The 25,464-nt window shown below is 31.8% G+C and overlaps 3 protein-coding genes across 3 annotated transcripts; all 3 read right to left on the bottom strand.

The window, feature by feature from the left end:
- Positions 1-715: 715 nt before the first annotated feature.
- LOC146528428 (facilitated trehalose transporter Tret1-like) lies at positions 716-5,817 on the bottom strand. Its single transcript, XM_085203154.1, has 7 exons — positions 4,681-5,817; positions 3,908-4,063; positions 3,430-3,628; positions 2,521-2,711; positions 1,869-2,251; positions 1,549-1,660; positions 716-987 (listed from the first exon to the last, which is right to left on the bottom strand). Exons 1-7 carry the CDS (start codon positions 4,736-4,738, stop codon positions 731-733), a joined length of 1,356 nt encoding a protein of 451 aa, XP_085059280.1. The 5' UTR covers positions 4,739-5,817; the 3' UTR covers positions 716-730.
- A 587-nt stretch (positions 5,818-6,404) lies between these two features.
- LOC146528427 (facilitated trehalose transporter Tret1-like) lies at positions 6,405-12,977 on the bottom strand. The gene is made up of 7 exons (XM_085203759.1): positions 12,871-12,977; positions 11,402-11,557; positions 11,084-11,282; positions 9,235-9,422; positions 8,404-8,786; positions 8,004-8,115; positions 6,405-7,696 (listed from the first exon to the last, which is right to left on the bottom strand). Exons 1-7 carry the CDS (start codon positions 12,920-12,922, stop codon positions 7,434-7,436), a joined length of 1,353 nt encoding a protein of 450 aa, XP_085059885.1. The 5' UTR covers positions 12,923-12,977; the 3' UTR covers positions 6,405-7,433.
- Positions 12,978-14,567: 1,590 nt separating this feature from the next.
- On the bottom strand, positions 14,568-23,886 carry LOC146528426 (facilitated trehalose transporter Tret1-like). The gene is made up of 7 exons (XM_085203153.1): positions 23,488-23,886; positions 18,508-18,663; positions 16,953-17,151; positions 16,272-16,462; positions 15,663-16,045; positions 15,235-15,346; positions 14,568-14,827 (listed from the first exon to the last, which is right to left on the bottom strand). Exons 1-7 carry the CDS (start codon positions 23,543-23,545, stop codon positions 14,571-14,573), a joined length of 1,356 nt encoding a protein of 451 aa, XP_085059279.1. The 5' UTR covers positions 23,546-23,886; the 3' UTR covers positions 14,568-14,570.
- Positions 23,887-25,464: the final 1,578 nt, after the last annotated feature.

The raw sequence follows: 25,464 nt of genomic DNA, 5'->3' as shown, positions 1-25,464 counted from the left end.
ATATTTCCTAATTAAAATTAGTATCAATAATAAATCAATTATTATATTGGATTTATAAAATCAAATTAATACTTCTAAAATACTTTCATATGATACCAAGCTCTTTGGTTATTTGCAATATGGATGTACAGATTCATTTTATTCTCAGTAATAAGAAATACAAATTTTAGAAAATATATAAAAATTTGAACATTGTGGGATTTGAACTCGCACCTCTTGGAAACCATCCAAGCCCTTTGACCAACTAAGCTATACGTTCTCATCTTGCTACGTCGAAATTCTTATATGCTTGTTACAACTTATTTTTGCTAGTTCCGCTACGTTCAAATTTTTATTTTTTCTATAAGGTATTTTACTTTCTTATAAGTACATTTTAAACATATAAAAAATATGCAAGTAGTCTTTATTACTGGTGTAAATGGCAATATAAATGTTCTATTTAAAGATAAGAAGTACTTAAGGTAGCTTACTAGCTGCAATCTACAATATAAAATTAAATATAATATTTTAAAATATATAGAGAGCTACAGCGATAATTACACAACACTACTTCTAGAGCACTAGATATGGTCAATACAAATTAGACTATTCTAATTTAGTCAGATTGAAGTCGAAGTTAGGCGGTCCTACATCCCTACAGGATGTAGTGCATCCTACCTTAAGTGAATATTATAAATATAATATAATTACACTTCATTCTAAACGAATCCACAATTTCTGACTATATAATTTATTTTTGTATCTCTAACAAACTTTTGCCTTTCGTTTCTGGTATAAATAATAATGTAAATATAAACGCTAAAGCTGAGGAACACGAAAAGAACCAAAATAATATGTGAGCACCAACAACATTCATCAACGTCCCAAAAGCAGTTGATACGATGAACCCGCTTATCCATGAACTCGTAATGGCCACTGCAGAACCTTTGCTCCTTACATTAGTTTTAAACATTTCGCCTATCAACGTACTTGGAATTATGCCTAGACCTAAAAATAAACAAAAAAATATTTTTAGATGTTGAATCAATTTCTCTCCGTAGTCGGTCCCTCATGTCTGAGGATAGTGGTCAGCATCAGAGTTGCATCTGAAGTAGATGATCTGCCTCCACCCGTGTCTATCAAGTGCGTTTCTCGTACCGTATAGAACTTGGAAGATGACAATTCAATGACTTGATCGGGCCATTGTGATGGTGAACGTCCGCGCATCTTTTGCCTTCGGTGTTTCCAACCACAATTAGTTTGAATTGATAAAACGTCATAAACGCAACGGACAGAAATGGGGATAAAAAAACTCTTAAAAATACTTTTACCTACTTCAGCCTGCCTACTAAGCTGTAATAAATAAAAAATCTGGGAACATTTTTGCAGTAAGTAGTAACACGCATAAATGAATTAAGTAACTAAGTATAACTTATCATTTACAAAGGGAGTCATAGACAAGTATTCAAAAGTTATATGTGAAATAAAAAGAAAATCTCAAAGTAATGCTCATAAAATGTAAATATTATGATTTTATTAATAAAACATTAATAAAATCTTGCAACTTACCTATATCAAAGGAAAAGAAAAATGTAATAAGCACTCCAAGCGGTAACCATTGGACACTTTTGATTCCAGGATATTCGTTAGTGTCTAAATAAAAATAGAATCCTAAGATTAGCTGAAAATAAAAAAAATATGTTAATTCAGTAGATAACTTTAATAAAAAAAGATAATAATTAAATAGGTAGAGCCCGCCGTGTTGTAGAGGAACAGCGATGGTTGTGTTCGATTCCCAATGGATGGGACTATACTTAAGTCATAGGTTCCTTCTGCTTACTCTACTATACAAGAAAAAGCATGAAGATAAAAAAGTAAGAAATATTTACCATACACAGAGAGCAAATGATACACGACACTATCATCAAGACTCGTCTACCACATTTTTCAATAAAAAATGGCACTAACATACTACCAGCTAACTGGCAGAATAAAATTATAATCATTGCTATACTAGGATCCAATGATGTTCCGGCCTTATTGAATATTATTCCAGAAAATAATACTATGCTAATAATTCCACTGCATTGAAGAAATATATTAGCAAAAATAAGTATAACTAATGATCTTCGATTACTTCTATCTGTGAACAGTTCCAGCCAATCCTTTTTAGATGTCGAATTTTCGTATTCATGTTTAGATACTATTAATTCATCTAAATCATTAGATCTTCCTAGTTCTTCTAAGACTTGTTTTAGGGAAGTATCGTCACCTACAAAAGAAATTTAATTTTAAAGTTGAAAATTTACAATTATTTATACTTTTTCGCACAGCAGGGTTAGCATTGAGAATTTAATGAGAATGCGCGTCATTGAGTTCAGCCACTTAACACGCAATGCTTCTAGAATTCCGCGGAAAGTGGGCAACGCAGTGTCTTAACACTAGGTTCCCTCTGCCTACCCTGCTATGTGCGAGATACAGCGTAAATTTTGATTTTTTTTTATTTTTAAAAAGAAATATTTTAAGCATTATTAATAGTACCTTTTAAGATGAAAAACATAGGAGATTCTGGTATAAAAAATATACAAAACGTAAATGCTAAAGCGACAACTAATCCTACAGAAGTAGCTGCAGTGTATGACGAAAACAATCCACCGCAATACATCAGTACAGAACCACCAGTATTAAATACTCCTATTATTGTTAACAGTATACCTCTAATGTTTTTTGATCTAAAAATAAATAAAGAAAGGGTTATATTAATTAAAGTTATTATTAACTAATTTAAAAAAATATGTATGTTTCCCTTTGACATAAATAAGATTTTTTTCAACTTTCAGAACAGTCCATGATTCATCCAAATCGGTTCAGTAATTTTTGAGACAGATATTCGCATATTTCTAATTAATTCTTCAAATCAAAATCAAACCCACAACTATCTACACCTACAGTTAGATGCTATGGCTATGGCAACATGCCTTCAGATCATTGTTCTCAAAAGATATTCATTTATAGGGCTCCTTATAGGATCACTTTGTTGTCCGTCTGTCCGTCTCAAGAATTTTATTTCGAAATCGCATGGAAGCATCAGAAGCTAAAATTAATATTATATATGTAGTGTATTTTTTGCATTTTGTTTGAAATTCTCCGCGTAGTCAAAACCTATAGGGTTACTTCCCGTGCACCTACAGATATGAAATTTAGTACGAAGTGAAAAATTGCAATAAAAATAAGGGGAAAACATTTGAAAAGTGAATATTTCTAAGTATTTCCTAGTAAAAATCAGTACAAACTTATATTTGCTGTTCATTCCATATAAAATAAGTGCATATGCCCGCAAAATATAATTTGCCAACTTTTATAGTTGTACTTTCCGTTGAAATACAATCCTGGAATTGGTATATTTAAAAAATCTTTGGACTATTGTGATATTGTATAAGATATACTAACGCAATTTCGCCTACGTATACCAAATTTATGACAGCCACAGATCCTATCCCAAAGCCAGCTAATATCCTGCCACAGTATAGGACTGCTAAATTTTTGGATAGAACTAAAGTGAAAAAGGATATTGACGAAACTATCCCTCCAATTATGAGACAAGGTTTTCTGCCCTTGACATTTGCCAACCATCCCATTATATATGGACCTGGAACATTATTGGAATAATATTTAATATTAATAATTATAATTATGTTATTTTTAAATAATAATAATTTTAAATTTTATAATAATAATTATGCCAGTAGAATTAAGATGTTGGCCATAGTGGCCTCTGCAGCGTCACCAGGTTCTGTGGCAGACCGAGCTAGAAGAGCTCGGAGAAAAGTGGGGAATAAGAATAATTTAATCCCCGTAGTTAGGATAGAAACACAAACGTCGCTCTTACTGTACGACCGACCGGTCTTAATAAAAATGGATATCTTACCAGGTATGGCTCCTACAAATAAAAGTGATGCAATTAATGATATCTCCGAGTCTGATAGTGGAACCGCTAAAGGTGATTGATAAGGATCTTTAAGTTTCGGCAGAATAGGCCCAGTCCAACTTAAACTGATCCCAACAATCAACTGGCCGATGTAACCTGAAAATTGTTTTGTAGTAACAAAAATATATATACTTTTTTTTTAAGCTTCACGCTTTATCCCGCACACACCAGGGTAGGCAGAGGGAACCTAGTGTTAAAACAATCTGTCCCCCACGTTAAAAGTATACATTTTAAATAAATATTTAATTTCCTCGGGTGGGGATCGAACCCACAACCAGTGGCGTATGGTCTCAACTGATCTCAATTTCAAAATACAAGTGTAATTAATTATACTTGTAGTTCACCTCATACAAAATAAGTGCATACGCTCGCCAATGAATATTATGAAATTATTTACGCACAATATTGCAAGAATCTACGTACATTATATAGACTAAAAGATTTAGCTTTATCGCTGGTATCTTTCCGTTTTGAGGCCATTCGTAGCGCAGGGGCATAAAATGTAGATGCGACTGGTTGTGGATTCAATTCCCAATCGAGGAAATAAAATATTTATTTAAATTTATATTTTCATTTTTTCGCTCTGGTGTAGAGGCAAAAGTCGAGTTTCTAAAATTGACAGAGAATGAAGTGTTTTAACACTAGGTTCTTGTTGTTCAATACCCTGAAACATACAGGGTAGGTAAATAAAAAGAAATTAAATAAATACTTACAGCATAGCGATATTACCACTTGGCGCTGTATACCAGTCAATTTTATTATTGTTAACATATTTAATTTAACTAACCCACTAATAACCACGAAATCTAAGCACACGTTTGCTTGCTTTGTACGCTATCTAAGTTGTGCCTTTCTTGGGTTTATATATTTACTATTAGACAGCGGCCCCAGTGCGGCTACGCCCGCTTGAAATATATTCATGTTAATTTAAGTGTATATAAGACAAAACCGGCCAAGCACGAGTCGGACTGCCCATCGAGAGTTCTGTGGCAATATCAGGATTATGATTGGGAAATATCTTATAGGTGTTCACGACGTTGTAAATAAAGTTAACAAACTTTAGTTTGCATACATATTTTTTTAGAAAATGAACTACAAATAGTATAGTAGTAATACTATAAGTTAGTAGTGATTTTTTTTATAAAAAAAAAATAAATTTTTACATTTGAAAAATTTTCCTTATTTGTATTGTAAGATCTTATTTCGTGCTAAATTTCATAACTGTAAGTCTACGAGAAGTACACTATAGGTTTTGATTACGCAGCGAATATCATACAAAATGAAGGAAAACCATAACATAAAAGCTCATATCTTTTGACTGTGTTATATTAGAAGCTTAACTTCTGTGCTCCAAGGAACTATAAACCTGAATATCTAATATTAATGCAGGCGAACAAGTGACTGAAAATTAAAAAAAATCTAATGTAATAAAAATTAAAAAATGAGTTAATTCTCAATATTTATTACACTTTCAATAACACATAAAATCTATATATAGGACATGATCTGACTGAGGTAAAACGCACGCACAGCCATAACCGCTGATTGGAACGTGAAATTTGGATAGATGTTTATTTTCGTAATCTGGACATCCACTAGGAAGGGATTAAAAAATTTTAACCCTAAAGGGATGAAATAGGGGTTGAAAGTTTGTATGGATTTTTTTAAATCGGCACCAATTCTTGTAACTTTTGAAATTCAGACTCTTAAAAATATTTCAATGAATACGTGTTTCAGGGTTAATTAGAATTCGCCCCTAAACTGAAAATAATTTCATAAATATCTATATACATATATTAAAGGACTTGTCCTCACTGACTGAGGTAAGACGCACGCACAGCCGTAATCGCTGTGCGTAGAAACGTGATATCTGGACACATGTTTAGTTTCGCAATCTGGACATCCACTAAGAAGGGATTTTGAAAAATTTTAACCCTAAAGGGGTGAAATAGGGGTTCAAAGCTTGTATGGAAAAAAAATTAAATCGGCACCGATTTTTATAAAATTTGAAATTTAGATATTTAAAAGTATTTAATTGAACACGTGTTTCAGCGTTTTCTAGAATTCTCCCCCTAAGGGTGCAAATAAGGGGTTGAAAGTTTGTATAGAATTTTTTTTAAATCGGTATAATAAAATTTGAAATTCAGACTCTTAAAAGTATTGAATTGAACACATGTTTCATGGTTTTCTAGAATCCTTACCCTAAGGGGGCAAATAAGGGGTTGAAAGTTTGTATGGAAAAATCTTTAAAACGCCACCGATTATTATAAAATTTTTAATTTAGACTCTTAAAAATATTTCATTGAACAGATGTTTCGTGGTTTAGAGTTTTAGAATTCACCCCTAATTACGCAAGCGAAGCTGCGCGCGTCCGCTAGTATTTAATAAATATTCATATTATTCAAGCGGGCGAAGCCGCGACAGTCCACTAGTATTATATAAAATTATCCTAATTATAATAAGACACATCCATCTTGGTATTGTTTTTTGCTACATTCTATTTTTGCTAATAATAGAATGTTAAATATAAATGTAACAAAACGTTACATACCTCATATGTTAATAATAGGTATTGTCTACAAATTTAAATACTTCTATTCATTTCTATTCGTTCCTAAAATAGCATACGTATAAATTTTAGCCACTTGTTCAAGCATATTAAGTCTTGAATAATAAGGCTAGTTTTCAAATAATTTACGGTGGTGATATACATCAATGTATTCTAAGAGCGTCTAAAAATAAAAGAGCAAATTTTATATTCATTCTTGGTAGGCATACAAGCCTATTATAAATTCATATAAAAACTAGGCAAGTCAGATCCTACACATAAATATAGCATCCTAAGTATGTTGTAAGAAGAAAGGAAATTTTAAGTTTTATTAAAAAATATATATTGTTAAAAATAAGTTATATATCATATTATATTATCTATATATATAAAAGGACTTGTCCTCACTGACTGAGGTAAGACGCACGCACAGCCGTAACCGCTAATGGTAGAAACGTGAAATTTGGACAGATGTATACTTTTGTAATCTGGACATCCACTAAGAAGGGATTTTGAAAAATTTTAACCCTAAAGGGGTAAAATAGGGGTTAAAAGTTTGTATGGAAAACTTTTTAAATCGGCACCGATTTTTATAAAATTTGAAATTTAAATTTTTAAAAGTATTTAATTGAACACGTATTTCGTGGTTTCTAGAATTGTCCCCATAAGGGTGTAAATAAGGGGTTGAAAGTTTGTATGGGAAAATCTTTAAATCGCTACCGATTTTTTTTTAATTTGAATTTTAAATTCTTAAAAATATTTCATTGGACACATGTTTCATGGTTTAGTAGAATTCACCTCTAAATAAGCAAGCGAAGCTGCGCTCGTCCGCTAGTATACTATAAACAGCGTCTCCAATCTAATACTAATCAGTAGATAAAGATAAAACGTAAATTAAGTAAACATTTTTTTATTTATTTAATGTACTCTTTGTAATTCTATCAAACTCTTTCCTTTTGTCTCTGGTATGAATAGCAGGGTGAATACAAACGCAAAAGCCGATGAGCATGAGAAGAACCAGAATAATATATGAGCACCAACAATATTCATTAAAGCTCCAAATGCCGTGGATACAAAAAATCCACATAGCCACGACGAGGTCAGTGCTACGGCAGATCCTTTACTTCTTACATTACTTTTGAACATTTCACCAATTAAAGTTGTTGGGATTATGCCTAAGCCTAGAAGTAAAATGCATAAAATTTTTAATGTTACATGTTTGTGTCCACAAATTGTATTCAAATTACTAAAAAGCTTAAAAATTTAAAAAAGAGAACAGCTGTCGCGGCGAGGTGGGGGGTCCGTGTTCAAGTTGAATCAATCTTTTGGTAGAAATTATTTTCGTTTACAGCACACAATATTGTGATATCATGCCACAAGCGGAGAACAGAGTGTCTTAACACTCTCTCTATCCTGTTATACGTGAATCAAAGCGTTAACCTAAAAAAAATATAAATATTAGGGTTTCCGTCATGAAATTATACTCACCTATATCAAAAGCGAAGAAAAATACAATAAGAATAACAAGTGGTAACCATTTGATATTGTTGATTCCAAGGTATTGTGTAAAGTCGAAATAGAAGTAAAGACCCAATATAAACTGAAAAATTAAGAAAAAATGTTGTTATTTAGATATGTATGCCGATATTATAATAATTAATAAAGAATAATTCTTTTTCACATATGTCATGCGGAGTAGACTCTGACTCATTTTAAAATATTTCAACTTCCGACAAGAATACCATTAATAAGCTGGTGAACATAAAAATCATTTGTATGAATTAAACCCCCAATTTAGATGTTCAGTATCACTCTCAAGCATTTCCCAAAAAATGAAGTAATTTAAAAAGTATCTCTAAATAAAAGCTTTTAAAAAAGATTCACTTACCATAGTCAAAGAGCAAAATATACAAGATATCATCATCAGACGCTTTCTTCCACACTTTTCAATGATAAAGGGTACCAACATACTGCCAGACAATTGGCAACATAATATAACAATCATTGATAAATTAGGATCTATAGATGATCCAGCTATTTCAAATATTCTTCCAGAGAATAGTACAATTGTAACGATACCACTACATTGTAAAAATATGTTCGCACAAATAAGCACTACTAAAGCTCTTCTGTTATTTCGGTCTGTAAATAAATCCTTCCAGTCTTGGGTACTGGTAGAGTTTTTGTATTCCTCTTTTGATGCTATCAATTCATCTATATCTTCAGATCTGTCTAGTTCTTTTAAAACTTTTTTTAATGATGTGTCATCATCTAAAAAATATACAAAAATAATTATATTCAAATTGTTTATTACTTTCACATAATATTCAAATGTTATGTTATGTGATATATAATAAATCAATACATCAAGTTAATTAAAACAGAATTTGTATGGGATTGATGAAGAGTGTCCTAAGGTAGTATAAGGATCTTCCCTACTTGGGAACCTTACAGCTTAACACTTAAGACACTCCATTCACCAAATTCCAACCCCAAAGCACCAACCGATTCACTTCGCACCGAGGCACTGCGTTGAATTCTCGAAGCACTGCGTTTCGTCGGAACTCAACGCCGCACTTTAACAGAGTATAAATATTTCATTCTGCCGAGTGGGAATCGAGTCCACAACAAAATTATAATAAGCAAAAATATTATAATAAGATTCATTTCTCTACTCGTATTACCAGATATACTCGTATAAAAAAAATCATAACCTTACTTTTTAATACATAGAATATAGGAGATTCTGGTATAAAAAAGGCACAAAACGTACAGGTTAATCCACCAACCAAACCTATGGACGTTGCACCTTTGTAGGATAACATTCCACCAGTATACACCAGCAAGGATCCAGCTGTATTAAATATTCCTAAAGTTCCTAAAAGTACACCTCTTATGTTCTTTGACCTACAAATTATGGACATATTTTTTATTTAAGAATATTAAAACGATGCAAGCATGCTCCTACATCGTTCGCATCGCCACTTACCACCAGGTAAGATAGCGGGCAAATAAAAAAAAAGGGTGTGACTATAACGCGATGGTTGTGGGTTCGATCCCCATTCGAGGAAACGAAATATTTACCTAAATTTAGATTCTTCGCTTTGCCTGCAGTGCCTCCAGAATTCGGTGGAAAGTGGGGAACGGAGTGTGTTAAGCACTATGTTCCCTCTGCTTACCCTGTTGTGTGCGAGATACAGCGTGAAGCTGATTATTTGTGATAAAGAATTTATTTTTTTCCTACAATATAACATACATATAACAAACTAGCGACCCTCTTGCGGCTTCGCCCGCTTTTACTACTGGATTATTCATATAATGTATGTTTGCAAAGCACTTAAGATAATGTGAAAATTAATTAAACCCTAATGCAACCCGCATTTTTGTAGTTTCAATAAGGATTTTCCAATTGTTTTACACAGCAAGGATTTTTTTGTAGGTACCGTAATTTTAAATCTGTGCTACTAATCTTTTCAAGTACATATTAAAATATATTTAAATGACTATTTTTAAAGAAATTATAAACAAAAGCCTACCTACTAATAACTACTACAAAAAATATGAAACCAAATATATCGCGCTGAAATAATACATTCAACTCCAATTATCCAATACGTGCAAACGTATCTAAATCTTCGTTGCTATGCCTCTATAGCGGGCGGGGTTTTTTTTCGAGCTTGTGGTTAATGCTGAAGAGGGTATTCTGTCCCTCATGAAAAGCAAGCACTACGTGGCTGCCTGTGAGCAAAATTAAATAGAATGCATTGGCCGGGAATCAAACCCGGGCCCACGTGGCAGGCGAGCATTCTACCACTGAACCACCGATGACTGCTCATGACGCGCGATAAGCAAAAGGTCGCGGGGCGGCAAGGACGTTTTGATATTGTAACAACTTCTAAAGTACTTATTAAAATGAAAAAACACTAAATGGGCAACATAACTAATATACTTATTTATATGCTGAGAGTAAGGGATAAGTAAAACTTAAGTCGGCACAGCTGATGTGTCAACGGCGGGATGTGTCAACAATTAAATGCGTTTTTCTCTAATACTATTCGCAATTTCGAAATAGTGTAAAAAGCAAATTTTATCTTTGTTTAACGTAGAAAATTAATAAAGTATTTTAAAGGATACGGATTAATACCATTATGAAAAAATATCCCTCACAATAAAAAATATATTGAAATTACTATTTTTAGACAGAAATATGATCACTACACGTTATTCTTAAAAGATACGAATATGCGGATTTTTTTGTAGATCTTTTTAAGAGGAACAATACTCCACTACTATACATTATTTTCATGTAGTACTTACCATTAAAGCAGCGCATGCGCGAAAGTGTCTCAACGGGTAGGACTTTATACATATTTATCGTATTTATTTTAATTTACATAAAAATGTACAAATAATAAACTATATATAAACCTTCTACGGAAAATACTCGACCTAATGGTGAAAACCGCATCAAAATCCGTTGGGTGGTTTAGAAGAAGAAGAGTTAGAAACAACAGACAGACACGAAAAGCGACTTTGTTTTATAAGATATAGGATAAAAATATACCAACGCAATTTCTCCTATGTACACCAAATTAGTCACAACAACACTAGCTACTGCAAAACCACATGCGACTCTGCAAAAATATACGGTAGATAAGTTTTTTGCGAAGATTAAAATAAGATATGATATGGATGTCATAAAGCCTCCTATTATTAAACATAATTTTCTCCCTATCACGTTGGACAGCCATCCCATTACGTATGGTGCTGAAACATAAGAAGATGTTAATTAATATTAACCTTTTATTAAAACTACAATAAATGTTAAGTAAAATAGTTTTTTTGCTCTTATAATAAAAAAAATACATAATATTACAATTTCTTACCAGGTATACATCCTAGATACATGAGTGAAGCAATAAGTGAGAGCTGGGAGTCAGATAACTCTATTGATAGCGGCGTTTGACTTGGATCTTGAAATTTTGGCAGCATGGGCCCCGACCAGCTTATAGTAAAACCACTGATTGACTGTCCAATGTAACCTGGAAAATGTTTAGTAATAAAATAGCTTTAAGTTTTTTCTAGGAAAGCACTGTGAGCAGTCAAAATTTTGAAAATTTGAAATATTTTGTCTTGCCAGAACTGGCAAATGATAATAATTATTTCTCCTATGTGTACAATCTAGTTTATTTACTGCCATTAAGTATGTAAAACTTTTAAATTTTAAATTTATTTTTTTAGAAACAATGTAATTTTCTACTTAAATAGACATGTTAGTTAGTTAGTTTCAGTTAGTTACATTTTTTTTCATAAAGTACAAATGCGTCAATTTTGCATCATATTATTATTTTTCAACAATGTACTGAAACAACATGCAGAACCATGTTAAGAGGATAAAGCGAGATTTATATTTATTATAATCGTATTTACGATATTGTTTACTTACTTTATTGACAAAGCTATAAAGCTTATCTAGTAAAATATGGCGTATCTTATATAGCATGTTGTAAAATTATGCATAATACCATCTTTCTTCAGTCCTAAATGCACGTGATAGTTACAAATTTAAATTTTACGAACTTATAATATCTTTCCGATGATTTGGAGTGGAGAGCGATTTTTTTTTATTAACTAAGACCAGGCGAAAGAGCTAGCGGGTTCTTAATTTTAAGTGATCACCGACCAATGAGTGTTTGTAGCACCAGAGGAACCATGAAGCATTATCGACTTTAAAGAATAGTTTTCCGCCCCTCGAAAAGCCCAATATTGTAGTTATCTGGGAACACTTCTGGTGGTTTCTATAATTTCCCTCACCCATAGGAACCCAGGTGGTGAGGGTGATACTGTTTTCGGTATATTACAGTATAGAATACGACTAAACACTCCAATGTATTTACAAGGTGAACTGACTATTTTTAAATCTGATAAAAATGAAGGAGTTGAATTTGAAATGAGCCGGCCCAAAAGTGAGATATGTGGTCAGAAAAACAACGTTTTGTTCTTTCACCTCAAGTTTTTTGAAAGCTAAATTAGCTCGCTCCTCCTCAATAATTAGGAATATAGACTTACTCCATCCAACAAAATAAGTATCTTCAGTATCTATATTTCATCCAAGAAAACGTATCTATCTGTTTAGAATGTAATTTATTGAATTAACAATATGACTCGTAACAAATATATTATTAAGATACGAGCAACATACTAAAATGCAAAAAAAATTCTACAGATATTGACGAAGAGCGAGATGACAGATAAAAATTTGTAAATAGTAGTTAAAAGATAAACTGTCACAATTTATCTACTAGTAAAAAATAGATAAAAGATATATTCTAGTATATTACGAAAAAATACTTACAACATATTGATATAAGAAATTGTCGTTGCACTCCACTTATTTTCATGAACATTATATAGTTATTTTAAGGCACTCTCTTGTTTAATTCTGAAATCAAAAGAAATATACGCTATAGCTGGATTAAGTTAGTCAAAATTCAATCTGTGCGCGTGAATTTCAAAATGTTCCGCAGCTTAAGTCTATGGGGCACATTTTGACCATTTACTCAATGACTACAATTACAATTATCCCCAAACTTCGCTGAGATCTCCACACGTCGTCATGTCGTCCACAACGTTCCTGCAAAATGTTCCTGTAACGGTGTAGGAGGAGTAGCATTACAACGAAACACACTATTGACCAGTAAGAGTTTCGCTTCGCTCAGCTAATTAAAAATACCCATCCAAAAATTTACCAATCCAAATCTAATCCAAAAATATTACAGGCACTTAATTGTGTCGAACTAATTATATTTCCTTTTCTCAAAGTCAATTCATATAAAGATAGATATTTTATGCAAATAAATATCTTCGTACAACATAAACTTGTCGATAAACTCCTGATATTCAAAGAAATATAATGATTTGTATATTACAAAATGTATTGATGTAAAGACGTCTATTCAACTTCATCATAAATATCTTACTGCTAGACTTCTTTTATGTGTAGAACTGTTTACATTAATCCTTATGATAATATAATAAAACTGACATCATGTTATTAAACAAATTTTAATCACTTTCCACCTTTCCTTTTATATAAATATTTCGTTCTCTCGAGTAAGGATCAAACCCACAACCGGTCTCATTTACAGTCACACTTCGAGCCTCTGCGCCACGACTGGCCTCAATTGTGGATGGAAATTAAGACTTATGGTTACTTAGCAAGATAGTGCGATATTTTACACACCATATAAAAGGAATGCTCTATAGAATGAAGGATTTCGATGATTTCAATGATTTATTTGCGTGGCAATGATATGTGATATGATGTTATATGTTCTTACGTTTTGTGATTTTAGCATGGGAGAAACTATTTAACATTAATATTTTCCTAAATAAAATCACAAGCCTTCCAATCACTGCCTTTTTAGACACTATAAATAAATGCGTGCATGAATAGAAGAATATTCCTTATAGAGATACTTAACCATATATATATACTTAGGTGAACTACAAATTTCCTGCAGATCTTTAATTTTTTAACGATATCGGAAAATAAAAAAAAAAACAAATAGAAACTTAGTATTCATTTTAAAAGGTCTTTATTACATCATTATACAGATATCAGTGTGATTCTCAGATTTCTGAAAATATTATTTTTTACCTTGGTCTTACTTATTAATATACATTGATAATAATACATTAATTATATTGGATCAATAAAATCTAATTAATATTTCTAAAATACTTTCATATTACTATGTCAAGCTCTTTGGTAATTTGCAATATGGATAGATGGACACATTCATTTTTTTCTTAGAAATAAGAAATACAAACGCTCTTGAATATTTTTTTTCCTAACTATTTTGATCACCAGAACCGACTTTTGTTTCTTATAAATAAAGCAATATAAATATTATTTATAAAACATTCATTTACACAAGTTATTTTCAAATATATGAAGAGCTGAAATGACAAATATACTTCTGGTGCAATGGATATGGTCACTAAAAGTTAGATGTTCAGGTTTATTTTGCTTAAATTAGGGTCCTAGATTATTTATTTTTGTATTTCTAATAAACTTTTGCCTTTCGTTTCTGGTATAAATAATAATGTAAATATAAACGCTAAGGCTGACGAACACGAAAAGAACCAGAATAATATGTGAGCGCCAACAACATTCATTAACGTCCCAAAAGCAGTTGATACGATGAACCCGCTTATCCATGAACTCGTAATGGCCACTGCAGAACCTTTGCTCCTTACATTAGTTTTAAACATTTCACCTATCAACGTACTTGGAATTATGCCTAGACCTAAAAATAAACAAAACATATTATTAGATATCGAAAATTCAGGGAAGGTACTTGAAGCTGTCGCAAGCATAGGAGGAACGTCCTACTGTAAGGGAAATTTATGGTTGTGGGGAACAATATTATAATCATTCCCTCAAATGAGGAATGAAATCAAATTATTTTCATATCCTCCCTCTGGTAGACAAAGCGCAATAGTGAGTTCTGACACTCAATATCTTAATTGGATGGAAAAGGTAGATTAGAGCCTTAGGGTAATCCCCAACCTGTTATGCGACAAAAAGCATCACACTGTGAAGTAAATATAAAATCTGGCAATACTTGTGCAGTTAGTAGTATTGAATAAAAAAATGTAAAATATCAATTGTAGCTTTTTAAAATTGTTGTATTAATTAAATCTTTCAGCTTACCTATATCAAAGGAAAAGAAAAATGCAATAAGCACTGCAAGTGGTAACCAGTTTACACTTTTTATTCCAGGATATTCGTTAGTCTCTAAATAAAAGTAGAATCCTAAAATTAGCTGAAAATAAAAATATTCATTTTGTTGTGTATATAATATATTTACATGAATACTAGATGAAAAGACGAAGTTTCGAAATAGGTAGAGTCCACAGTGTTCCAGTGGGACAGCGATGAGTATGGGTTGTATCCCCACTAGGTGAACCTGATTATATTTAAGTAATTTTCACTTTTCACTGATTATATTAAAGTCATTTTCATATCCCGCCTCTGGTAGACAAAACACAGTATTGAGTTCTATTTCAGAAGATGCAATATGTTATAAAATGGGCGAAAAGTATAAAACAGGGGTTGACAAAAAAAGTAAAAATATTTACCATACAAAGAGAGCAAAGGATACACGAAAGTATCATCAAGACTCGTCTACCCCATTTTTCAATGAAAAATGGCACTAACATACTACCACCTAACTGGCAGAATAAAATTATAATCATTGCTATATTAGGATCCAGTGATATTCCGGCCTTATTAATGATTATTCCAGAAAATAATACTATGCTAATAATTCCACTGCATTGAAGAAATATGTTAGCAAAAATAAGTATAATTAATGATCTTCGGTTACTACTATCCGTGAACAGTTCTAGCCAATCTTTTTTAGATGTCGAATTTTCATATTCTTTTTTAGACACCATTAGTTCTTCTAAGTCATCAGATCTTCCTAGTTCTTCTAAAACCTGTTTTAGGGAAGTATCGTCACCTAAAAAAAGTTAGAAATTTAATATGAAAGTCAGAAATTTCGTGACACAGTAATTTATACTTTTCCATATAGCAGTGTCAAAACATTCTGCTCCCAACTCTCCAACCAAATTTGAGACATTGCGTGTTGAGAAACCAACGCCACACGAATGTTGCAGAACAGGAATACGAAATTATTTTAATTCCTTGACTAAATAAGAACATAAAATGATCACATGTAAACATACCTTTTAAGACAAAAAACATAGGAGATTCTGGTATGAAAAATATACAAAACGTAAATGCTAAAGCGACAACTAATCCTACAGAAGTAGCTGCAGTGTATGACGAAAACAATCCACCGCAGTACATCAGTACAGAACCACTAGTATTAAATACTCCTATTATTGTTAACAGTATACCTCTAATGTTTTTTGATCTGTAAATAAGTAACAGAAATGGTAATTTTTATTAATGTAAATAATTATAAATAATACTATCTTTGATCTAAATGTAGTTTGTGAAATATAACTAAAGGAACAGTCCAAGTATCATTAAAACAAATTTGAACAAAAAACTGAATATTCGTACATTTGATTTGGCCAATGTCGATAGCAATAATTTTCCTTCGAAATATTACATATATCTTATATTCGTGTATATAACGCAGATTTAATTATTTTTAAATTTCATATTAAGAAAATCCAGGCCTCAGGTCGTGTGGCGCATAGGTTGTAGGGTCGATTCCAACTCGATTAAATGAAAATTTTCATTTCCTCAAAGCGTGGCATTTTCCGCCTCTCAACAAACAACGCTTTCAGAACTAGGCAGAGAGGAGTCAACTAATATATGCGGAATACATGCTGTTTTCCAAAATTGTAAAGCAAAAAAATAAAATTATGTGGACTATTGAAATATTTTATACTAACGCAATTTCACCTACGTAAACCAAATTCATGACAGCCAAAGATCCTACTCCAAAACCAGCTAATATCCTGCCACAGTACAGGAATGCTAAATTTTTGGATAGAATTAAAGTAACAAAGGATATCAACGATACAACCCCTCCAATTATGAGACAAGGTTTTCTGCCTTTGACATTTGCCAACCATCCCATTATATATGGACCTGGAATGATACATAAAAAAATTGGGATCAATCAGTTCTCGAAGGTACACCGACTGGTTGTGGGTTCGACCCTTACTTGAGGAGATGAAATATTTATTTAAATTTTTATTTCCACTTCTTCGCTCTGGTGTAAAGCATCGCGGCGTTGAATTCTGCCACTCAACACGCAATGCCTACAGAATGCGACAGAAAGTGGGGAGTGCTACCGTCGGTACCTCTTAAAGGGTTTCGCTTTCAAGTAACTAAGTATGCATACCATCTTAATACATATTAGACTACTCAAAATTTTAGCTATGCTAAAATGACGAAGGCCTATAAACGCGGCTCTTATGAGTTGTCCACTTGAGGATGAAATACTTAATACTTGAATTTTTTCGGCCTCCAAAAGGTTCCGCCATTCAATAAGCAACGCATTAAGAATTCATGAAGAATTGAAAATGGAAACGAAAGTGAATGAAAATGGAGAATGGAGTATCTGGGGTAATGGAGTTAAAAATAATTTTAAAAAAATTACACAAATTCAATGCCATTTAAACATTAATTATCATAATCTAATAAAACGATCTGAAACATCGTCAATAAGCGAATAAACTACGTGGTTTATTTGCATATTGATGGTTTTATATGATTGTTTATGAGTTAAGTAGGTAATTACCTATTCACAAACAATCACAAGATTCAATACTTTAAATAATATTGTAACTAATATTCTTTTGTTAAATTTTTATTTTGCATACTGCACAATACTAAAATATTTAAAAAAAAAACAAGCGCAATATTTCATTAGGATTAACAATTGGGACCTTTTCTTCAACCAATTACCCATTAAGATAATAATAAAATTTGCAAGAATGGTTATTAAAACAATTTTAACCCATTATATGAATATACTAAATCGCTAAATGAAAAATCATGAAAGGATTTTTTTTTATTTTTAATACTTATTCAACAATACCCGACTTACTGTGATTGTCGATATATTTGGAATTGACAATATGGTGACTGCTGGTTGCTATGATAAGTTTTAATGACGGTAATTTCTTTTGTGTCACTCGCACAAAACAAATCGCTCGCTAAAACAAATCGATTGACGTAAGAATCGTCAAAATTGGCCAAGGTCTTTAGAATACACACATCCTTTCACGCATTCGTACATGCGTATCCGTACACACGTAAATGCATACATACATACATACATACATACAAAGACTGATAAACACATGACTCTCCTTTGCGTCACGCAGTCAGGTAAAAATATATAAGTACACTTTACCTTGAGATAGTTAAACGATACCCTCGACTTTTAATAGCCTTTTTGATCAGGTTATACCTACAACATCTAAATAAATAACTTACCAGGTATTGCTCCTACATATAAAAGTGATGCAATTAATGATATCTGCGCGTCTGATAGTGGAACTGATAACGGAGATTGATAAGGATCTTTTAGTTTCGGCAGAATAGGTCCAGTCCAACTAACACTGATCCCAGCAATCAACTGGCCGATGTAACCTGAAAATTGTTTTGTAGGAATAAAAATATTTTGTGGAATTGCTTTACTTAATGACTAACTATTTCAGTCCGCCTTCATGGCGTTGCAAATTGAGTGAAGGAAGGTCACCTACCAGAGTGAGGATATTAAACTAATTTAAATATATTCATTCCCCCAAGTTAAGTATCGCGTTCACAGTCAAACGATGTCCTATTATAAAGATATTTTGTTAGAAATCAGCTTCACTCAGTATTCCGCACGCAGCAGGGTAGGCAGAGGGAATTTAGTGTTAAGATACCCCGTTCCTCACTTTCCGCTAAATTCTGGAAGCATTGTATGTTGAGTGGCGAAACTCAACGCCGCTCTTTGCCTTGAGACTAGAGCGAAGGAATGAAAATATAAATGTAAATAAATATTTCAGCACCTCCAATGGGGATCGAACCCACAACCGTCGCGTTACATTCACGCCCTTGTGCCGCTGCACCTCGATGGCCTAGAGAGAGATATTTATATTCTTCCTCTTGTTGCTTATTAGTTATTGTTATTTCTGTAATGTCATTAACAAAGTCATTCTTATTATCGACCAAGTACAAGTTAACTTCCTATATCTTATAAAACAAAGTCGCTTTTTGTGTCTGTCTGAACTTTCTAACTCTTCTTCTTCTAAACCACCCAACGCATTTGGATGCGGTTTTCACCATTAGGTCGAGTATTTCTCAGGGAAGGTTTATATATAGTTTATTATTTGTACATTCTTATGTAAATTAACATAAATACGATAAATGTGTATAAAGTCCTACCCGCTGAGACACTTTGGCGCATGCGCTGCTTTAATGGTAAATACTACATGAAAAAAATGTACTGGAGTATTGTTCCTCTTAATAAGATCTACAAAAAAGTCCGCGACAGCATATTCATATCTTTTAAGAATAACGTGTAGTGATCATTTATCTGTCTAAAAATAGTAATTTCAATATATTTTTTATTGTTCGGGATATTTCTCCATAATGGTATTAATCCTTATCCTTTAAAGTACTTTATTAAATTTCTACGTTAAACGAAGATAAAATTTGCTTTTTAAAATATTTCGAAATTGCGAATAGTTTTAGAGAAAAACGCATTTAATTATTGACACATCACGCCGTTCACACATCAACTGTATCGAGTCAAGTTTCACTTATCCCTTACTCTCAGCATATAAATAAGTATATTAGTTACGTTGGCCATTTAATGTAGATCAAAACTGTCTTTTCTGTTTTTCATTTTAACAAGTACTTTAGAAGTTGTTACAATATCAAAAAATCCTTGCTGCGAAACGCGCCTCGCGACTTTATGCTTATACAAGCGAGTCCGCCTCGCCCGCCTGCCTTACACGCATCGGTGGTTCAGTGGTAGAATGCTCGCCTGCCACGCGGGCAGCCCGGGTTCAATTCCCGGCCGATGCATTCTATTTAATTTTCGTCACAGGCAGCCACGTAATGCTTGCTTTTCATCAGGGACAAAATACCCCCTTCAGCATTAACCACAAGCTCGAAAAAAAAAAACCCGCCTGCCTTTATAGCAACGAAGATTTAGATGCGTTTGCACGTATTGGATAATTCGAGTTGAATGTATTATTTAATGTCATTTAACTATCTAAAAATAGTAATTTAAATATATTTTAATAAGTACTTGAAAAGATTAGTATCACAGATATAAAATTACGGTACCTACTAAAAAATCTTTGCTGTGTAAAACAATTGGAAAATCCTTATTGAAACTACTAAAATGCGGGTTGCATTAGGGTTTAATTAATTTTCACATTATCTTAAGTGATTTGCAAACATACATGATATGAATAATCCAGCAGTAAAAGCGGGCGAAGCCGCAATAGGGTCGCTAGTATATTATAAACTTGTTTATCGATCTACCTAAGCGTATCTAACTACGTAAGCATTAAAAGATGTCTACCTAAGCAATTGATTTGTATTACCAATGTGCACGTGCAGAAAAACATTGAATAATAATAAACATAATTTCAAACGTGCATTTTATTTATTTCTTACAGAAAAATGCCGATATTTATCGCACTTTTCAAGTAAGTATAACAAAAATATATTTATTTATTAAGATTAAAGAAAAATATATAATTATTAAGATTAAAAAGATTAAGAAATCGTAGGTCTTTCGTCTTTTATTGTGGAAGACAGTTTTTATGAATATAACTTATAGTTATGAAACCGTCATGGCGCAGTGGTGCAAGCGTCTGGCGAGTTGCCTTTTATTAAGAATGCTTCTTAGTATACTTGTCTGATGCAGAGAAAGACTCCTTTACTGATTATTTTCAAATAAAAACAACGTATTGCCAATTTATTTAATCAGTTTCTATTATTTACTGCACTCTTTTATTAAGTACTAATCAATATTATTAAATATGTTCATGTTTTGTACTGTAAAACTATAAGAATATTTTTTTCTTAGTTTCATGCAAATTGTCTCAGTTTAATAATATTTAGACGACCTTTTCATAATACTCTTATAGTAATTTATTCCTTTTTTTTTCTGACCTAAGTGTAAATTTATGAAGGTTGAAAATCAAATGAACAAAATATCAATTATACAAAATTACCAATAAAATAAATTATTTTGTATGCATTTATTATCCATTGTATTCAAAATTAGTCACAATGATCACAACATCCAAAGAAATAAATCTGTTTTTACCTGTGGAATATTTTATAATTGCGGATAGTTTATCGGTGGGGCGACTATCCGAAAAAGAAATTAAAGCGACTACTCTTTTAGATACGGATACTTCCTTTTATTTCTAAAATAAATAAAAAATATTTAACAAGGTCTGTCTAATTTGATAGTCGTTATGTGAAGAAATGTCCTTACAATTATAGTAAAGCGCCCTAACATAATGTATTGAAAATTGAATCAATTATGTCAGAGATCGCTTTTTATTATAAGAGTTTTACCCTATAATTTCAATGCATTAATTTATGTAACAATGTTTTGTGTTGAAATAAATAGATTCGTAGCTTTATTATGAAATTGTACATGTCATTTTATCTTCATAGGGACTCAGTAGTAGGTGCTAGATAATAAATATTTAAATGTCCACTATTAAAATATTTATTGATTGACGCAAACATAAAACAGATAATAAAATCTAATGTCCATATAAGATTACATATCGGTTTCAATAGTTACTATTTTTTTAAAACGATTTTAAAAACTGACTGAAGTGTGAGATCGGACGCGTCCACAAAGGGTTCTGTATCAATTTCATGATGATATATTAACGAGAAGTACAATTAACAAGAGTTTACAAACTGAAATTTGCGGGTGTATGCTATTTTAACCGACTTTTGTAAAAGTAGGAGGTTATCAATTCGACTGTTTTTGTATGTTTGTTAGCTTCGAACTTTTGACTAGATGAACCGATTTTGGTAATTAATTTTATATCTGAAGGTAATTAGTGTTATATCTGACGTTGTACTTCCCACATGGTCCCATTTTAGTCCATTTCTGACAATGGTATCCATGAGAAATACGCATAAATTTTAAATTTGCATCAAATATGTGCGCGACAAAAACCTACGTCAAAATTGTTGAAGAATTTTGATTATTTTTTTTGGTATGACCTAAAAAAACAAAAAATAGATCCTTGTGGAACGCCCATCCCTAGAGGAGATCCAGGTGATTTTACTTTATTAATAATAAGCTTCAGTTCTTTAAAATATTAAAGCAGCTTCTTATATTATTAAATGGGACATATATATAAAGAATACAAAAATATCAGACTCGTAAAATATTTTTTCGATCATTTCACTTTCTTTTCGGAGCATATTCATTTCCGACTATGCTATATGGGGTAAAAATGTATGAATATGATTCCCTCTATTACCCAATATCAATTTGTCTATAGCTCTAATAATCACCCTGTATTTATAATAACTTACTGTGAAACTGTAATTCATTAAAATTGTAACATTAAGCGAATAAAACGATTTAAATTGGAATGTTTTTTAAATTATCTTATTTGTAGAGCTATAAAGCTAAATCTTAATTAGCCTAGATAGTTCATAGATCCTTGCAATATTGTGCGTCTTCAACCTTCAATTTTGTATAAAATCAACCACAAATACAAGTTTTTAGATTTTTTCATATTCGACAGGTTTTTTTTATGTAAATGTATAAAATATATAATTATATATTTTTTTTTAATGTAACCAACGGCCAGTGACATATTAAATTCTATAACAAAATACAATTAAGGTAAATTGTATATAAAATTATATTTTTCCTTATAGATATTTCTTATTTAAAATTTAACTGCACAAAATATAAATTATTTAGGTGTACATAGTTCATACTCCACTCTACCTGGCTTTATCGCAAGTCTATATATAGATTTAATTGTTATTGATTGTTGTATATATAAAATACTGATCAAACATTTTTATTATACCAGTAAATACCACATATAATTATAATTATATCCATGAAGAAACGTCTCTAAAAATTCAATATCTCGAAAGCAGTGAACGGAGTGTCTTGGAACTCTGTTCTTATATATATTTATATAATGCGGAAAAATGTCTACTGCTTTACATTTCTACCGATCTTTTTTCTACCGATGGTTGGTAGTGGGTTCGATTACTATTTAGAGGAATGTTTATATTTTTTTTATTTGACTATTCTGTTGGCAGAAATACCGCGTTAAGCCTCGCGACTTCCACATAGTGTTTCTAAAATTGGCAGAAGGTTGAGAACGACGTGTTTTGACACTAACTTGTTATTGTTGTCCATTCAGCTATATACAGATTAGGTACAGAAAAGTAAAAATAAATACTTACAGCAAAGCGATATCAATACTTGCCGCTGTACACCAGTCAATTTCATTATTATAAGCATATTTTATTAATAACTAACTATATAATTTAATTTAATAAACACCACTAAATCTAAATACACGTTTGCTTGCCTTGTACGCTATCTAAGTTGTGCCTTTCTTGTCTTTATATATTTATTATTGCATAAGTACTATATTCAATGTAACACCGTATTTTTTATCTCCAAGAATGCGATTTGAGGTCGTCATTCCACAGCCGCTCAGCGTGTAACTGTAAACGCAAAGGTTGTGGATTTGGTTCTCACTCGAGAAATGAATTATCATTTATTAATATTTTCATTTTTTCGCTCTGGCTTGAACGGCGTTAAGTTGCGCTACTTATAAAGTCAGAAAGCCTTCAAAAATTCAGCGGAAACTGTTAACTGTTAACAGCGAAAGTTACTCTCGATACGAACATACACCGTCATAGTCATACATAGTCGTCGTCGACTCTTACATTGTACAAACGTGTTTCGTACTTCCTTAACAAAAAAAATGTTACTTTCTTCCGTGTTTGATTTTTATATAGTACATTTTTTGTATTTAGTTCTGCATATATAGTTTCTAAAATATAATTTTTATTTATATTTTATAAATTGATCATTTATTTGAATTTTCGCGGAACCCTGTTTTTGGAGATTGCCTTCCTATATGAATAATTGGCCCACTCTAAAATTAACAGAAACGATGCCTGCAGTGCGGGATATATGCCCTTTATGTTGTATAACGAAAAATCGAACCAAATGTATGAGTTCACGTCCGATCAAATGTTATTTGAAGACATTAGATTACAGACATAATAGAATTATTGAAATTACTTTCCTTTTTGAAAATTCTTAAGTTACTATCATAGAAGAAGATATTTAGAGTGTATTTATTTTAAATAAATATCAAAACCAATAATAAATATAAATAATATAAATAATAAATATAATATGTATAAATATTAAGTATAAATATAAATACTTTCCAATCATTTCTAAAATACTATACTAATAAATAAACACCATCTGCACATTCAAGCATATTAAGTTATTGAATAATGAGCTAATATAATAGAGATTTAAAGTTATATTTGAAATAATTACGATCTCTAATAGAGCCACTACAAATATGGCTATATGTATTTTTTTTAAAGAAAAGTGGCGTAAAAAAGTTTATTTCATTATTACTTATCTCCGAAGTATTGCAAATAAAGACAACAATAAAATAAAAAGGAGAGTGTAGTGCCCTTTTAATAGGAGCGAAGAAATTAAAATATTAAATAGTAAATGCACTAAAACAATAACAATTTGCGGTGTTGAATAATTCCGTAGTATTTATTTAAATTTCTTGGCTCTGGTATCGAGGCAAAGCGCGGCGTTGAGTTCTGCCACTCAACACGCGAAAAGTGGGAAACGGAGTGTCTTAACACGAGGTTCCCTCTTCTTACCCTGCTGCGTGCGGGATACAACGTGAAGTTGATATTTCCGTGGTTAACGGATTGGTGTTAGCCTAAGATCCCAGGGCCCTGAGACCTACGTCATTTTAGCAAAGCTGAAGTTTTAGGCCTACTTTCAGGTTAGTGAGTAGGCATACTGTCTTAACTACATATAAGACTATTAATCCTCAAAATTTCAGCTTTGCTAAGATGACGTAGGTTTGGGAGCCCTGCGATCTCAGTCTATTAAGCTATGTTTATGAAATTCCATTCACCTCTATCAAAAGCAAAGAAAAATATAAAAGAAATATCCAAATTTCGCCAGAAATAGAATGTTTAAAAAAATTTAAGCTGCAGTTGGCTTTACGTAGGCTACAGTGTAGCTTGTAATTTCTATATAGGTGGAAACACACATGACACTTTTGTCCATGTTAAATATAAAATCTAAAGTATGTTTATTACTATTTACTCATAAGAGTTAGTGAAAAAAATAATAGAAAAATGGTTTTCAGAAAATTTATA

This window comes from Heliconius melpomene, chromosome 19 (assembly GCF_056956725.1).
Source record: "Heliconius melpomene rosina isolate 202511_hmr_F chromosome 19, ASM5695672v1, whole genome shotgun sequence".
NCBI classification, from domain to species: domain Eukaryota; kingdom Metazoa; phylum Arthropoda; class Insecta; order Lepidoptera; family Nymphalidae; genus Heliconius; species Heliconius melpomene.
This window is presented reverse-complemented; position numbering and strand designations above follow the sequence as displayed.